General features: G+C 35.1%; 1 protein-coding gene across 6 annotated transcripts in view; it reads left to right on the forward strand.

Annotated features, from left to right (window-relative positions):
- Positions 1–17,620, forward strand: part of WDR7 (WD repeat domain 7) — a 363,724-nt gene that overhangs the window by 47,591 nt on the left and 298,513 nt on the right. For all 6 annotated transcript variants that reach the window (XM_081251713.1, XM_081251715.1, XM_081251714.1 and 3 more), the window contains one exon: positions 16,080–16,275. In XM_081251713.1, the coding sequence (XP_081107839.1) occupies positions 16,080–16,275 (196 nt within the window). The remainder of the gene's footprint in view (positions 1–16,079; positions 16,276–17,620) is intronic.

The raw sequence follows: 17,620 nt of genomic DNA on the forward strand, positions 1-17,620 counted from the left end.
TTTTAGCAAAAAAAAATTTTACTTTAAAGTGATCTGGTAGTTGGAAGATTATACATATTTACCGACTGTAATGATTAAAGATAAATACTGAAAAGTTTGTCATCTGCTTTTTTGATTAGAATAGGGTTTTGGGTTTTATCTTAGGTAGATTGGGAAAGAAGTTGAGTTTTGATTTCTTGCCATTTTTTTTTTTTTACCCCAGGAAAAGATGTTCTAAAACAGAGAAATGTTGGTTGCATTTTAAAAATGACTTAAATTGTAATTAAGAATGTACAATTATGATGAATTTTTCTTTCTTAATTTGTGGTCATTTCATGTTTACCAAAATATAGGAAGTTGTTAAGAAAAAGTACTGAGCAAAATCATTGTCTCCTGGCTTTGGTAGACAGTGAATGAAAAATGACATCCTGCCTGCTGGGTAGAAAGGATGCTGTGGCTGGAGATGAGCTTTGAGGACAGACTATACGCCCTTTCACAACTCCACACACATGCACATCTTACTTGTCTACTGTCTAGGTGTTTGTTTGTCATCCTTTCTTTCCCCACTCCTTCATTTTTGTGCTCTTTTAGCATTTTTTGATACCTGAAATCTTTCCAAATTCTTGCTATAGATTAGTATTACTTTAGCGCCAGACTCAGTGGTTCTATACACTTTATTTTTAATAAACTATTTCTCTATTCCTTTATTAATGGGAGTTCTAATTATTTAAACATTTTGACATGTTCATAGATGATAAACATTTCCTATAGTGTTATGTAGAGTATCTGCATTGAATAGATTTTATGTTTATTGCACATTGAAGGTATTTGTTTTTCATTTTTTAGAGGAATTTTATTTATTTATTTTTTCCCAAATAGTAAAACTCCATTTAGGCAAAGTGCTTTGAAATTGAGTTTGATTCCCTCAATAGTCTAGTTAACTGAGATTTAACTTTCATATGATACAGATTATTTTAAAGAATTAAAATACAGTAAGAAAATTTAAAAGTTTCCTGAAAATATCCTTTGAGATAGGAAATCTTGAAGCAATTCAGGGTTGTATAGTGCCAAAGGGTTATTGACAAAAATTCTACAAGTTTTTTGGGGCAGTATTACTATCTGCCAAGTAATGCATTTCAGTGTTCCAAGAAATATAAACTTATATTTTAGGAGGAGAGTCAGGCAAGTATTTAAGTAAGTCTGTTACAAGGCTGACTATAAATGGTAAAGGAGAGATCCTAGCAAAATGCTTTGGTGGATAAGGGCAGGGGCATATCACAGGTACTCAGAGAAACAAAGAGCTTTGGTAAACTCTCAAAAAAACTCTCAGTTAGTGAGATTTGACTAACTGTATATTGACTTCATGAGGGGTGGTAGAACTTGCAGTTTTGAGATCTCTATTATTAGGTTATGTGCTGTCTCTATTTCTTTCTCCTTAAGATTATGGGATGTAGAGGAAAAAATTAAGTTTGCAGTGGCTTTTTTTTTTTTTTGTGGTTCGGTTTCTTAAGAAAACAAAATGTACTATCCATACACATGAAAGAAATATATACATATAATGTATATAGGTATGAAAAGTATGTGTACTGTATATATATATGAAATATATATGAAAGGAAACAGAAGTGAAACTGTCTACTAAAATAGTATCTGAATATTATATAACATAATACAAAATATATACTATAAATATAAATATAAAAGAAAGTTCTGTGCCATTTTTGTGTGTCATTCCAAGTTGTGCTTATTGCTTTTAAATGAGTGGTTTTGATCTTATATATTGCTATTCAGATGTAATGGTTCTTAGGCAGTTTTAATAAGATTCAAATTTAAAATGGAACCTTCATATTGTTATTAAATAAGACTGCCACTTCAAATACTCATATAGAAAACTTTTTAGAAAATTCTTTTTAAAAACAGGCTTGTTAAAATTTTAAGTGCCTTACTGTTTTCAGTTTTCATCTGCACTTGGAATGTTATTTACTGTAGTGTCTTAAAATATTTTATAAATAGGTATATAAAATGCAAAAGGTATTAAAGGTTATCAATAAAAAGCAAGTCTCTTTTTCCCTCTTGTTCTCCAGCTATGTCATCCTGAGTGCAATATTTTATAATCCTACAGAGACTTTCTGTACTGTTTTTAAAAAATGTTCATACAGTTTTTAAAGGTTACCTTCCATTTACAGTCACTACAAAATATTGGCTATATTCCCCTTGTTGTACAATATATGCTTAAGCCTATTGTAACACCCGATAGTTTGTACCTTTCACTCCCTCACTCCTATATTGCCCCTCCCTCCCCCTGCCCACTGGTAACCACTAGTTTGTTCTCTATATCTTATACTATTTTTAAAAATATTTATTTATTTGTTTGGTTGCGCTGGGCCTTAGTTGGGGCAGGTGGGCTCCTTAGTTGTGGCTCTCGGCCTCCTTAGTTGCGGCTTGCGGGCTCCTTAATTGGCATGCAAACTCTTAGTTGCGGCATGCATGTGGGATCTAGTTCCCTGACCAGGGATTGAACCCAGGCCTCCTGCATTGGGAGTGCAGAGTCTTAACCACAGTGTCACCAGGGAAATCCCTGTACTATGTTTTAATACTTCAGAACTATAGCATTTTAGTTTAATCTTATTCTAATAACTGAGACATTTAAGCAACACTGAGAGGTTAGAGATAGAATGATTTCCAGATTTGAATAGCTGTCACAGGTAGGCTTGGGTGAATTTCCAAAATCTGAACTCTAGGCTAGGGGAGGCCAAAAGAGTGTGCCCAATGCCTGCGGAGTCTGAGGAAGAGAGCAGCTGAAAGGGAGGGCAGATATTTTTAAGGCTGCTGGTAGTAAAATTATTAAAATTGAATGGGAAAGATAAATACCAAATTCAGATTCTGTTTGCTTTTGAGAGTGACGGGAATGAGTATTGAAGGGAACAAAAAATGTGACTTTTTAAAGTGTTGTGTTTTATTTACTTGTAGTAAATATATATCTAATATTACTTCCCTCTCCCACTGGCATGGATGATTAGATTGTCACAGCTTTTTGCTGCTGCTAGAATTTTATTCAGAACAGAATTTTTCGAAAATGTTTCAAAATAAATTTTGAAGCATATATAATATATATGTTTCTCAGTGTGAACATATAGGCTAAGTTCTCTAATAGATTAGTTAAAAATGATTACTTTTCATTATATCTTATTAAACTTGTATTGTCACATGCCTCCAAAATTTTCCAGAAGGGGGCAGCATGGGTTTGTGAAAATGGGAATATCAGGCACCTAACCTGTTTGTTCCTTCATCTGACAATGTTAAATCCCTAGCTCTTGCGGCAGATATGATAATATGTATGGTATACGTGACTACATGTTTGCTAGTGCGTAATGTTCGCTGCCGGTAAGAACAATTAACAAATTAGGTTTTCTTTTTAACATATTATCCTTTCTTTCTGAAAAAGTACCTAAGCTTCTGCCTGAATTAGCTCTTATCTTACCTTTTTGAATTTGGACTTGTGTTACCAGTTTAATTGGATGTTACATTTAAAAAGCAATGTCTAGAATTATGGCATAGTCTCTGAAGCCAGAGTAAACTTTGGTGATGTAAAGGAAGCAAAAGCAGAAAGCAGAACTAATCTTTTTCTAAAATATATCACAGTGTACATAATGTTCTGAATATTCTTTTTTCCCATAACACTTAATTCTCTTAGATTTTGAGACTACTTTCATATGTTTTATATAGTCAGCATCATCTTTTTGAAATTAATTTTTATTTAAAAAAATTACATAACACATTGTTATGGAAAATACAGATATTTTCTAAAGATGGTCTAAGTGTATTCCAACATTTTTTTTTTTGTGGTATGCGGGCCTCGTACCATTGTGGCCTCTCCCGTTGCGGAGCACAGGCTCCGGACGCGGAGGCTCAGCGGCCATGGTTCACGGGCCCAGCCGCTCCGTGGCATGTGGGATCCTCCCGGACTGGGGCACGAACCCGTATCCCCTGCATCGGCAGGCGGACTCTCAACCACTGTGCCACCAGGGAAGCCCCCAACATTTTTAATGATAGTCTGTCACTTATTTAATTTTATTTAGAAATTTCAGAATTTTACCTTCTAATTTTTTTTTCTCTTATCAACAGTGGGGGTTGAGAATTAAGATAACTAAATAATTTTGCACATCTGGAATGATTCTTAGGTTAAATTCTTAAATGTGAAATTTCTTTATAAAAGGGCATATTAATTTTTAAAGTCTTTTGAATACATATTACCAAATTGTCCTTCAAAAGCTTAGGAATAGGTTTGTACCACCTATTTACCTTCATAATTCTTCATCATCCTGTTGATAATCTTTCAAATGTAGGTAATTTTCTAGACTTATAAGTAGCTGTATGAAGAGTATGTATACGCGTATAGCATTCATCCTCATTTTGAAAGCACGAATGCTTTAATATACCAAGGCTGTATTGGTTATCCATTCTGATTGCTACATGTTTTCCAAATTTTTACTACTGTCATATTTTATTCAAGATAAAAAATTAATTTTTCCTATTATGGATAGTGTCTGAATATTCAGATTTCATAGTACACCCTGTCTCTCGTGTAGGAAGCTAAGAGAATCAATAATACACCAAGAGACTGTCAGTGAGGATCCCTTCAACAGTCATGAGACAGATTGCATCCCTATTCTGGCTGTGCTAATATTGTGTCAAACATTTTAGAAATTCATTTATTTATTACCTTTTTTTTTGCCTTATAAGGTTGGTTTATTGAAGTATAGTTGATTTACAATGTTGTATTAGTTTCAGGTATATAGCAAAGCGACTCAGTTTTTGTTTTTTTTTTAATAAATTTATTTATTTGTTTGGCTGCATTGGGTCTTCGTTGCTGTGTGTGGGCTTTCTCTAGTTGCGGTGAGCAGGGGCTACTCTTCATTGGGGTGCACAGGCTTCTCGTTGCGGTGGCTTCTCTTGTTGCGGAGCACAGGCTCTAGGTGCGTGGGCTTCAGTAGTTGTGGCTCGCGGGCTCTAGAGTGCAGGCTCAGTAGTTGCGGCGCACGGACTAAGTTGCTCCGCGGCATGTGGGATCTTTCCCGACCAGGGCTTGAGCCTGTGTCTCCTGCTTTGGCAGGCGGATTCTTAACCACTGCATCACCAGGGAAGTCCCCAGTTTTTAAAAAAATATATATGTATATATATATACAAACACACATACATACATATATATGTATGTATATATTCCTTTCAGATTCTTTTCCATTATAGGTTATTACAAGATATTGAGTATAGCTCCCTGTGCTATAGAGTAGGCCCTTGTTGTTTATTTTATATATAATAGTGTGTATATGTTAATCCCAAACCCCTAATTTATCCCTCCCCGCCTCCGCAGAGACTTAGATATTCCTCTGTTTGGAGAGGTTACTTTAGATCTTTAGTCATATTCTTGGTAGCAAAGAAGATTACATTGGGTATGAAATTTATTTTTAGTAATAGTCAGAAATGATTTGGTGCTAAGCATTGTAAATGAAGTGGTTGATTAAATTGACTCAGTGGCTGAAGAGAGTTAGTATGGCACAGAGCAAAGACCATTTTTCTCCAGTAACTTAATCATAAAGCAATTTTAAAATGAGTTAAAATTTATTTTAAGATGGCAGAAATTGTTAGAAAAAAAATGGATGACTTTTTAAGGTGACTGCTCAATTAGATGCAATATATATCTGAGTGCCGACCATTTTCCAGGTGCCTTCAAGAGCCCGGTGTATACTAGTGGGGGTTAGGTTTCTCTTGTGTTCTTTGAGGTAGACTTCAAAAGCAAGCCAGCATCCTTTGTAAACAAAGAGGTATTTTTAGAATATATATTCTAGTAATTTATCTCTAAGAAAGATACACAGGGACTTCCCTGGTGGCGCAGTGGTTGAGAGTCTGCCTGCCGATGCAGGGGACACGGGTTCGAGCCCTGGTCTGGGAGGATCCCACATGCCGCGGAGCGGCTAGGCCCGTGAGCCACAACTGCTGAGCCTGCGCGTCTGGAGCCTGTGCTCCGCAACGAGAGGCCACGATAGTGAGAGGCCCGTGCACCGCGATGAAGAGTGGCCCCCGCTTGCCACAACTAGAGAAAGCCCTTGCACAGAAACGAAGACCCAACACAGCCAAAATAAATAAATTAATTAATAAACTCCTACCCCCAACATCTTCTTTAAAAAAAAAAAAGGAGAAAAGAAAGATACACAGACTCTTTCAGTTAGAAAATTTCCGGTTAGAAAAATGGGGACAGTATCAACCCGTTTGTTTCCATGAGAAAGGAAAAAAAGATATTCCATAGTTATGTCAGAGGTATTGTAAATTCAGTGTTTATTTCTTGTAAGGATACTGGTATGAGCGGAATAAATAGGTTGAAGCCAAGCAGGCAGATTGAGAGTTACTAGGTCAGATGGATGGGGCCATTCAAGTTCAAAGTAGGAGCTAGAATAGAAGTGTGGGACCAGCAGCCACTGGGAGTCCTAATTCAGTGCATGCTGAGAAGTGAGGCCCTTTGTGATGGAAGATGTTAGTCCCTGAACGTGTGCCGCCGAGGTTTGGGTGTGGGGTGGACAATAACTGGGGACAGCTGACTGCTGTGGGGAGAGGGTAAAAGGGTAGCACTTTTGAGTTCCTTTAAAAAACCTTAGACTATCTTCAGAGTCTGCAGATGTGACTATCTCAGTCTCTAAAACCCATAAATATGTAATTGAAATTAAAGAAAGCACTTTAATGATTAAAGGCATGAAGTCAAAAATTATCAGGTAAATTCAATGGAAAAAGATGTGTGAGGAAATATTCAGGTAACAGTGGAAGGTGGTCATTGAGTTGTTGGATTGAGAGCTTTTATTGACTCAAATTGTTAAAAGTGCTAAAAACTTCATTAATGTGATTTTAAGGTAATACGTGAGTGATGGTAGTGATCATGTGGGTGGAACTATTCAGATTAAATTAAAGCAGAGCTATTAATATGAGAAGAAAACATTGAAAAGGGGAAACTAACCTAATAGAAAAATTATGAATGTCTCCGTATTTCCTGGTGAATACCTAAACGTTGGCAACTCCCTCGGAAAATGATACAACTACATTATAAAAAATAGAATTTATGGTATATAATGACATAATACTAATAATGGTAAAGACCATACTAACTACTATCATCTTTTGTATGCATGATGTATAGTCACTGTGCTGATTTCTTTACATATATTTCATTTAATTCACCCAGTGATTCTGTGAGGCCTAGTAATTGCTGCTAACCTCATTGTACAGAGAGATGAGGCTCAGAGAAGTTAAGTAACTTGCTCAAGTCACACAGTTAGCAAGTGGCAGAGCTGGAATTTGAACCTAAATAGTCCAACCTGAGGGCCTGAACTTGACCACCAAGTATACCACCTTCTACTAGTTGTAATTTTGTATTTAAAAATAGTTGCATTTCTCCAACTTTGGCTATATATTTTTTATTACTGATTTACATAAGTAAATATGATTTTGATGCATACTTAATTTTAAATGCCTAATTTATTTAGTATCTTTCAATTTGTAGAACCAAACACAGCCATTCTTTTCAACTCCTGTATTTCAAATTTTTCTTTAGAGAATTGTGCATGGCTCAGTTCTTTGGTAATTTATGTTTTAGTTTTTCATCTTTGATTATTTAGGTTTGGATTTTCTTAGTTTTAGCCCCGTTTCACCTTCTTTTACTTGTCACACATTACTTGCTTTTAAGAATATGATGTAAGATTTAACTGCAATTTTATAAAATTAACATATACACAGTTAAATTTTTTTGAAAACAGAGGTAGCTAAGAAGGTAAAAGGTCACCTGTTATCCTTCTACATAAAAGAGAAACACAGTTAACATTTTGATATTTTTTCCTCTAGCCTTGTAAAATTCACTTACTATGCACTTGTGATTATATTGTATAGTTATCTATGCACACTGTATCTTCATTTAATATTTTAACAAATACTTTCTCAAGTTATTCTTATCCGTGAAAGTAATTTTTAGTAATTATATAACATTACATTATGTGAGTGTACAATATTTACTTAGCAATTCTCCTCCTTTGGATGTGTAGATTGTTCCCAGTTTGAACTATTGTAAATAATATTGAATGTCTTTGTAAAACTTGTTTTCATTTATGATTATTTCCTTGGGTAGATTCCATGAATATTTTTTGGATTAGAACCTCAGAATTTTGGGGTAATAGGTTATTAACATTTTTAAGTCTATTGAGATCGATTACCTAATTATTTTCTACCCTCAATGCCTATTTCATTGTCCCTTGCCAACACAAGATGTTTTTATTTACTTCCATGACTCAGTTTCCACATCTGTAAGATGGAAATAATAATAGTATCTACTTCAAAGGGTTGTTGTGAGACTATGATGAATTACTGCCAAGTATTTAGAATAATACCTAGCACAGAGTAAGAACCCAATAAACGTTGGTTGTTTCGTATTATATAATTTCTACAGTCTTTGGCTAAATTGATAGGTGGAAAGAGTATTTTATTGTTCAAATTTGCATTTCTTTGATTACTAGAGGTAATGAAGTTTTTCTATGAGGATTTTAGTGAGTTTTTTTTTTTTTTCATTTGAGGCATAGATTGTCCTTTGCTCATTTGTTTCTGTTGGGGATATTAGTGCTTGTATGAGTGCTTAACTTAATTGAAATATTAAGCTTATGTGCTTTCTATTATTGTTGTTGAAATTTTCTTCTGGTTTATTATTTACTTTGATTTTTTAACCTACAGATAATTTACATTCCTATGTAATCTAATTTATCTTTTTCCTATTTAGCTTCTTTCATATTTTTGAATCCTGGGATCTTACCTGCCCCCCCCACCCGAAATTTGGTGAAATTTGCTTAAAAAGCAATGGCTGGATTAAAACAAACATCAAATACTTTAATCTATCTGAAATTTATTTATGCATGTGGGGTGAGGAAAGGATAAAAATCATCTGTTCTTCCCTAAAGTAACGGATTATCTCAACATCATTTATTAAATAAAATTTTCTTTGCTAGGCAATGTCTTCTTAATCTTACACTAAATTTTTCATATTTATTTGCTGCTTTATTAATAAGGAAGCAGTTGAAGAAAGATGGAGTCCTGACTAGCCCGCTATTTCTTCACTGTTATCTTTTGTATGTAGTGAATGGACAAAGATATTAAAACTGGTCCCTAAAAGTCTTATTTTTATGTAGAACATAACTATCCTAATAGATGGTTAGTAAGGGTTTTGGTTGGACCACAAGGTCTTATTTTCTAAAATAGCTATTAAAGAAACAGCTGTCTACCCCACCCCACCCCCTTCTTTTTAAAAGAAGGATGAACTATGGATTTCTGAAAAAAAAATTCTTTTTATCTAGTTTTGTGAAAGTGTGGACACGGCATTAACATTTGTAGGCTCTTTTTTCCCCTTCAGGTAGGATATTTAAAAGTGATAAGTGATGCATCTTAACTGCATATTTATGTTCCAGAGAAGGAGTTCTGAGAAGTCAAGAAATAATGATTAAGAGAATAGTAGGATTGATTTATGAGTGAAAGAAGCTGGTTATTTATAGCTTGTCTAATGATGGGCATATTTAAAAGGAGAGACAATAGTTAGTGTTCATAGATTTAGAGAATATTCAAAGAGAAACTTTGTTTTGGGCAGGAGATTGCTCCTGGAATGATATGAAGAAAAGAATAGTTTAGAAAACAAATTGGCAAAAGTATAATATATATATATATATATATATATATATATATATATATATATATATACACACACACATATATATATATATATATATATATATATATATGTATATATATATAATTTACACTGGGAACTGTTGGAAAGCAGAATCATCTCCCCAGAGAGCTAGTGTGTGGGATAAACTACATGTCTCTAGTTTCTGTAATTCATGGCAAATGCTTAGGAACAGGTTACATAAGAGGTTTCTGGGAATGGTTTAAAATGAAGTCTTGTAAAATGTGTAAGGTCAGGCTGGATGACCTAGGTGGTACATTCTGACTCTGTCAGATCTTGTGATAGCTTGTGGCATTGCCCTGCTCAGCACTAACGTACCGTGAGGATTATTTACTGGCAAATTCAGTGAGTGCTTACTTGGTTGAGGATCAGAATTGCTTGAAAAATAATAATTGGTCTTGGAATATATTTGTTTTGATCTGGTATCTTCCTCACTTTCCCTGCCCCAATTAATTTTTTCACCAAATCAAAGGAAATATTAAATATGGTTAAAGACTCTGTTGCTTTTTGTTAGCTCCTTCTTTTAATTACCTTTTGATAACATTGGTGCATTTTCTTTCTAGGGAAGAACTAATACAGTGTTTGGAACATGATTTTGAATAATTTTCACCTGTAAAGTACTGACCAAGTTGATCAGATGCTCAATCCATGCTGTACAAGTTCTGTTCCATAACAAAAAAAAATTTTTTTTAATGGTATATGTATGTTACACTCTTTCAGTCAGTTGATAGCAGTGGGTGTTAAAGTGGAATCTGTGAGACAGTTAATTGGGGCATGGGAATAAAATATTAAAGCTCTTCTTTCTTTTTTTTTTAAACCTTAACAAATTGAGCTTATGAACATTTACTAGATGGAAGGACATTGGTGCCTCACTTGCTTCATACATCAGATGGGCACATATCACCTGGGCCAAGAGTGGGTCTGCCACCTCCAGGAGGGCGACCTCAGTCCCCTCACCAGGTGTGCTTCCAATGAAAATATGTTTGCTTCGGAGAGTTGCAGATTGTACTGTATAGGTCTTAACCTAACCATCACAAAATGGGCAGAGAAAATAGTGATGGAAGTCTTTCCGATGAAAATGAAATATCTTTTCATTAACCACATAACGAGGTTCAAACAATGATCATTTGATCGATCTGGCAAGAAGGCAGCCACAAAATTCATGATTCTATAAAATATGTGTTTACATCTACTATTGTTAACAGTGAAAACTTTCTAAAGATACAGTGCTTTGAGGTATTGGCTAATGCTAATATAAAGTTATTAACATTAGCAAGACATTTAAGAAAATATTTCATTTTATCATAAATTTTTTTATTTAAACTGAGTCATACTTTTAAAGTATATATTCTGTGCATGTCTTACAATGTACATGATATTATTGGCACAAAGTACATATACAATGTATAAATATACATATAGTGAGAATACAGAGTTTTTTAAATGAATAAGTGTGTGATTGAACAAGTTTGGAGCATAAATACTTTTCAGATAATTTAGTTAAAGATATGAGGTTCACATTCTTTAGTTCTTGTATTATTGTTCTAATTACACAATTTAAATGTCATAAAAATATCCTCGATGTTAAGTCATGCTTAGGTGACTTTTTCAGGTTGAAATGGAAGAAAGCGAAGTAGAATGGAATTAATCAAATTATAGAATCAGTCATTGTAGGTGAAGTAAGTGTTCAGTAACCAAGATGTCTAGAATTTAATAATTTAATAATAAAAGAATTATGCTAATTCAACTCATTTGTGAGGAAGCTGCGTCTAAATCAAAGAGAGATTGATGTTATCTAATATTCTTTAAGAAGTGCTTCTTCAGTAGTTTTGAGTGCAGATAAGGAGAAACCAAGTTAATTGTGTTTCAGCAAATCTTTTAAGTGCTTTCATTTAACAGGTAGCTGAGAATTATTTATCATTACTCTGTTCATTGTTTGAATTAAAATTAATACCAAAGTGGTGCTTGAGAATGGTCTTTTTCCCTTTTACATTTAAATAGGCTAGACATTTGCTTTGTTTATACCATTAATTTGTTTTCACAGAGCCTATGAAGGTAACCATCAACTCAGAATTAATTAGGGGAATCAAAATTAATGAGGATTTACTGTATTGGGTCATTTCCACTCTAGGCCAGTTTTCTTCACACGAATTGGACTAGCAGTTTCTTGAAAGAAGAAAAATTAGATTTATTTAAATCCATATTTAAAAAGCAGAGAACCATCTTTTCTTGTGAGTTAAGTACCTCTAATAACTGTGCTTTCTTGGACTTAGTAATATTGATTTTTTTTGTTTGTTTTCAGTCTTGATTATTTTGGCTATTTCTAGACTGTTGTTCATTACAGTAAAGCTAGACTTAACTCTTCAGATGCTTATTTTCATTTACATGGAAGGTATAACATTTTTGTTTGGGGCCAAACATTTTTTTGCAGATGAGGCATGTCATTTGTCAGTTTTCATCATTATTGCACTATATGAATGAAGAACAGAACTATTCTTTAAAAGATATTGATGTAAATATATGTGTTAGAAGAGAACGCATCATGTGGGACTGAAAAGCTAGAATTTTTGGAATTCAGTCATTTTTTTCCTTCAGAAAATTACATCCCATTATCTACTTTTTAAAATACACCCTATAATATTATTTAATGTTAGCTTTGTATGTTCTTTGTTTTTACTAAGAAGAGTGATAACATGAAGTAGAGCTTTTAAATCTTTTTATGAGGATGGATTGCATTTTCTTGAATTTTAAGAAATTATCCACCTGCATATAAATGGCAAGGGTGAAAGTTCTGACGGTGAAACTTATGAGGGGTTGATGCCGGAGGTCAAGTTCCTCGTGGGAATAGGGAAGCCTTTTTTGTTTGCTTAAGTCTGCAGTCCTCTCTCTGGTAGGTTATAAACTGCAGTAGGAGGTATCTGGCAGAGAGAATGCGTGGGTCAGTGCTTCTCAGTAGTTTTGTTGTCTCCTCAGATGTTGAGATCTACCAGCAGAACATAATTCGAAAAACACCAAACGTAGTGAAGAAGACTGGTAAAAAATCACCTTTTAAAAGCAAACAAACAAACTTCACCCTGACTCATGCCTCGTTTTCTCTATGAAAAGGAATGACAAGAATTATGTGAACATTAATGAAATGATTGTCAACTTGGGGACTGGCCAGTCGGCTAGTTAGGTCTACGGCATTAATTAAGGATTAGCTCATTTTAAAGATTTCAGAGAGCTTGTGAGTCATAGTAACAGAATCAAAAGTAGTGGCAGGGGTGAGTACTGTGGCAGATCAGTGCCTGATTAAAAGATGTGAATAGATGAAAAGGAATGCCGTTTAGGACTCATTCTTTTTAGTGACTCATACACAGAGAAAAAGATGACTGTTAGATTTATTTTCTCTGATGAGAAAAATAAATAAAATCACCATTTTTTAGCAGATTGGTGTTGGAAAATAGAAAATAGTTAACTATTAACGTAGCAATCATCCTTTTTAGTAAATTGAGTGATGGATATATATGATAAATACAAAGTCAGTATTAATGATTATCTGTAGAAATGCAAAGCCTCCATTGTATTAAACTGTCTTATTATCTTTGCTTAGCAACGTACATCGGGTGAAACTCAAAAATATTTTTATTTATTTTAATATTTATTTATTTTATTTGTTTATTTTTAGCTGTGTTGGGTCTTTGTTGCTGCGCACGGGCTTTCTCTAGTTGCAGCGAGCGTGGGCTACTCTTTGTAGAGGTGCGCAGGCTTCTCATTGCAGTGGCTTCTCTTGTTGTGGAGCACGGGCTCTAGGCGCGTGGGCTTCAGTAGTTGTGGCACGCGGGCTCAGTAGTTGTGGCTCTCAGGCTCTAGAGTGCAGCCTTAGTAGTTGTGGTGCATGGCATGGGCTTAGTTGCTCCGCGGCATGTGGGATCTTCCCGGACCAGGGCTTGAACCCATGTCGCCTGCATTGGCAGGTGGATTCTTAACCACTGCGCCACCAGAGAAGCCCACTCAAAAATATTTTATGTGGTGTGAAGTATAATAACTGAAAATAAAGGCACCATGTTATATTTCTGCCACGTTTTATTCTAACATTGCCTATATTTAAATGATATTTTTGTAGTTTGCCACTTTATTTTGACTTATTGCTTAATTACAAAGCAAAGTTTTGCATGCCATAGTCAGCTACGCCTCAGTCCTTAATGTCTTTTTAAAGAAAGAAATCATGTTTTATGTTTCCATTGAATGCTTATCAGGGAGCATGAAATAAATAAGCTTAACAAATGCTTAAGAAAATTCTATATGTTGTTTTAGTAAAGGTTTATAACATGATCTTCCTGAACTTAGTTTTCTTAACTTTTAAAATTAATAAATGCTTACTATGCTGATCATAGTTTTTAAATCATTATGAAAGAAAACGTACAAGTAAAGCTAACAGAACCAAAGATTAAAACACCTGAATTTAAGAACAAAGTAAATAGTTAAATCTGACTCTTTTTTAAAATTAATGCTCTGCTTCATTCAAAAATTGATTTTAGGTTGTTTACAAAAATAAACATTATTCAGTTAGGTAAAAATAAAGCTAAATCATGGTGAAGAGAAAATGAAAGAAAAAGTAGATGAGACCACCTAGAGTCCACATTCAGAAATGTATGCCCACACACCCCACTGTCATGGATAGAAAATTCAGTCCTAAGTTTCTTAGTATCCAAAACATTGAAGGAATCCATTGTAGCAGCTTTCCCCAAAGTCTGTTCCTCAAAAACTACGTCTTACAAGATTATGATGGTCTTTATTCCTGTCCTGCCCCTAGACAGGAATAAAGACACAGACGTAGAGAATGGACTTGAGGACACGGAGAGGGGGAAGGGTAAGCTGGGACGAAGTGAGAGAGTGGCATGGACATATATACACTACCAAATGTAACATAGATAGCTAGTGGGAAGCAGCCACATAGAACAGGGAGATCAGCTCGGTGCTTTGTGACCACCTAGAGGGGTGGGATAGAGAGAGTGGGAGGGAGACGCAAGAGGGAGGAGATACGGGGATATATGTATATGTAGCTGATACACTTTGTTATACAGCAGCAGCTAACACACCATTGTAAAGCAATTATATTCCAATAAAGATGTTACCAAAAAAAAAGATTATGATGGTCAAATGAAATTATATTCATGTTAGCATGTTAAAGTTTCTTAGAAGTTCTATGGATAAAAACAACTGTAATGTGTTTCCCATGCACATGTGGTCACACACGCACGCCCGCCCCCGCCCCACCCCACTCTTTTTCATCTGATACCTGTCAACATTTCCCATTGAGATGGACCAATCAGGGAGAGATATCATTCTTTAGCTAAAAAAACGTCTGCTTAGGCAAAGCCCAGCTGGGTGATGTTTGAGAAGTTTCTCCTCTGGATCCCACAGAAGGGATAATATGTATGTGGTGCCGTGGGCCTCATCCTCAGTAAATAGCCACAATATACACAATAAGGAGTTTCAGATGGCTGTTTTTATATGGTTTCACCTCAGTGTGAACCGGAAGCATAATCTAATAAATCACTACAAAGTTTTAAGTTGCTTGTAAATTGTCTTCCAAACCTATAAAGACGTTAATTTTTAATTTTCTAGGTTATGGGTTCAGTTCTCTGATGCTAGTGAAAAATCTTTACCATCTTTGATTATTTCTATTATATTCCATCTTGTTCTAAAAAGGAATGGAAGGGCCCAAACTAGAGATGAGCAGGAAGTACAGAGCAGGATGTTTAACGGGCTCTTGTATGTTAGCTGAGGTCGTGTGCCTGCTGGCATTAGAGACAGAAGCTGTGAAACACATCTACAGGTAACACAAACTATCGGTGGCTCTTAAGAAATGATTGTGGCAGAGGGACCTTGAGGGTATTGCTTTTGAGCAAAGGAGCAGGGAAGAGCATGGGTCTAAATGATAGAGTCACAAACAGAAAGAAGCACTGCAGAAAGCAGCTCTAGCTGCTAGCAAAGGGAAGTTCAGACAGTGGAAAGGGAACACATAATAACAGGTCAATTTTTTTCCAGCTTTGCCTGTTCATATATAGCAATTATTTTAGTAAGGTCATCTTCAAATTTGAACAGCAGATTTTCCTAGGCGTCTTTCTCTTCTTTAATCTAGTGTTAATTTAGTATTTTTCAAAGTGTTGTGATGATTGAACTAGGCATTTTACGTATAATATAAAAGAAGAAAATTGTCAACACATCCTAATGTCGTGGTTAGTGTTTTCAGCAGCAGTGAATGTATAATTAATTTTGATTTAATTGAGGACAAGATCCATTTTCTTCTGAATTTAATCTCAGTGTAATTAAGATTTATTCTTCTTTTCAGGCAAGAGTGCAGCACTGCATCTGCTCTGTAGCCAGTGACCACTCAGTAGGACTCCTAAGTTTACGAGAGAAAAAGTGCATCATGCTGGCATCTCGTCATCTTTTCCCCATTCAAGTAATCAAGTGGAGGCCTTCTGACGATTACCTAGTAGTGGGATGTTCAGACGGCTCCGTGTATGTCTGGCAAATGGATACCGGTAAGAAAAATGTTGAGAGAGACTAGAAAATTAAATGAGTATATTTGACTTCCTAAATGAAAAATCTTTTATATGAGGAAAAAACCCCTGAGATGTCAAAAGTTTGCTACTTTTATTTCTCACCACTGCTTTTTTTTTTTTTTTTTTTTTTTTTTTTGCGGTACGCGGGCCTCTCACTGCTGTGGCCTCTCCCGTTGCGGAGCACAGGCTCCGGACGCGCAGGCTCAGCGGCCATGGCTCACGGGCCCAGCCGCTCCGCGTCATGTGGGATCCTCCCGGACGGGGGCACGAACCCGTGTCCCCTGCATCAGCAGGCAGACTCTCAACCACTGTGCCACCAGGGAAGCCCTCACCACTGCTTTTTATAAGTGTTCTTATCATTATCAACAAAGAAATATTTAGATGTCCTCTTATTTGTTGTACTATCTGGAATACTTGTAGAGTAGTTCACTGATCTTTAGAGGAATGTGGTTGATGACAGTAGACAGATTAGGACAGGCATGCAGACACTAGACAAGTAAGTGATTTCTATATAATTCATGAGGCAAATTGTAAGATCAAGGAACCATTTTTGTCTTAAGTTCAGAAACAGTGGAAAAAATAAAATTCTCTTCTATTTGAAGAGCAGAAAAACCATACAGGGCCATTAATAGAAAGAGGTAATTGAAATGAAAGTTTTAAGTTCTAGAGAGAACATTTAAAATTTCAAGGTTCAGGAATTTTATGTATGTGGCATAATACAGAACAAGTAATGTTTAGCTTAAAGGTATAGGCCATGATATATAAGATTTATACGCAGAATCTTATGGTTTTCCCTGGGAAATTTTAACGTATGTAACTAAATGTTTATTAGTTTGGGCTTTTAAAAACACAGCTTATTCTAGTTTTACTATCCTGAGTCATCATCTATCAGTGATTAAAACCTTTCTTTACATTCCTAATTGTGCTATATAATATTTCTACTATTTTCTTCTTCATGAAGCTTTTTTCATTTTTGTTTTTAGATAGTCCTTTTTGAAATCGGACTATATGTATTTTTTTGCTTGTGCTGTGGTGCAGGAGGGAGTGTTCCTAGGCCTTTTTGGAGCAAGTAGCCATAATCTTCAGCTATCTTTCATTTATAGTCCTGGTTTTATCTGGTACTACATAGGCAATTTTGACAAGAGGAAGAGTTCTTGAAGAGTGTCAAATTCTTTGCTTTTGTGTTTAACATTTCTTTTTCTCGTCTGATTGTAAAAGAGTTTCTTACTTTTCTGTCAAATTTTGAAAGCACAAAAGTGTTAGAAAAGAAAGACGAACTCAAATCCCGTTACTCAGTGGTGAATTTTGGCTTATTTCTCTTTAG

Source organism: Mesoplodon bidens (genome assembly GCF_964165515.1).
Source record: "Mesoplodon bidens genome assembly, chromosome: 13".
In the NCBI taxonomy this organism is placed as follows: domain Eukaryota; kingdom Metazoa; phylum Chordata; class Mammalia; order Artiodactyla; family Ziphiidae; genus Mesoplodon; species Mesoplodon bidens.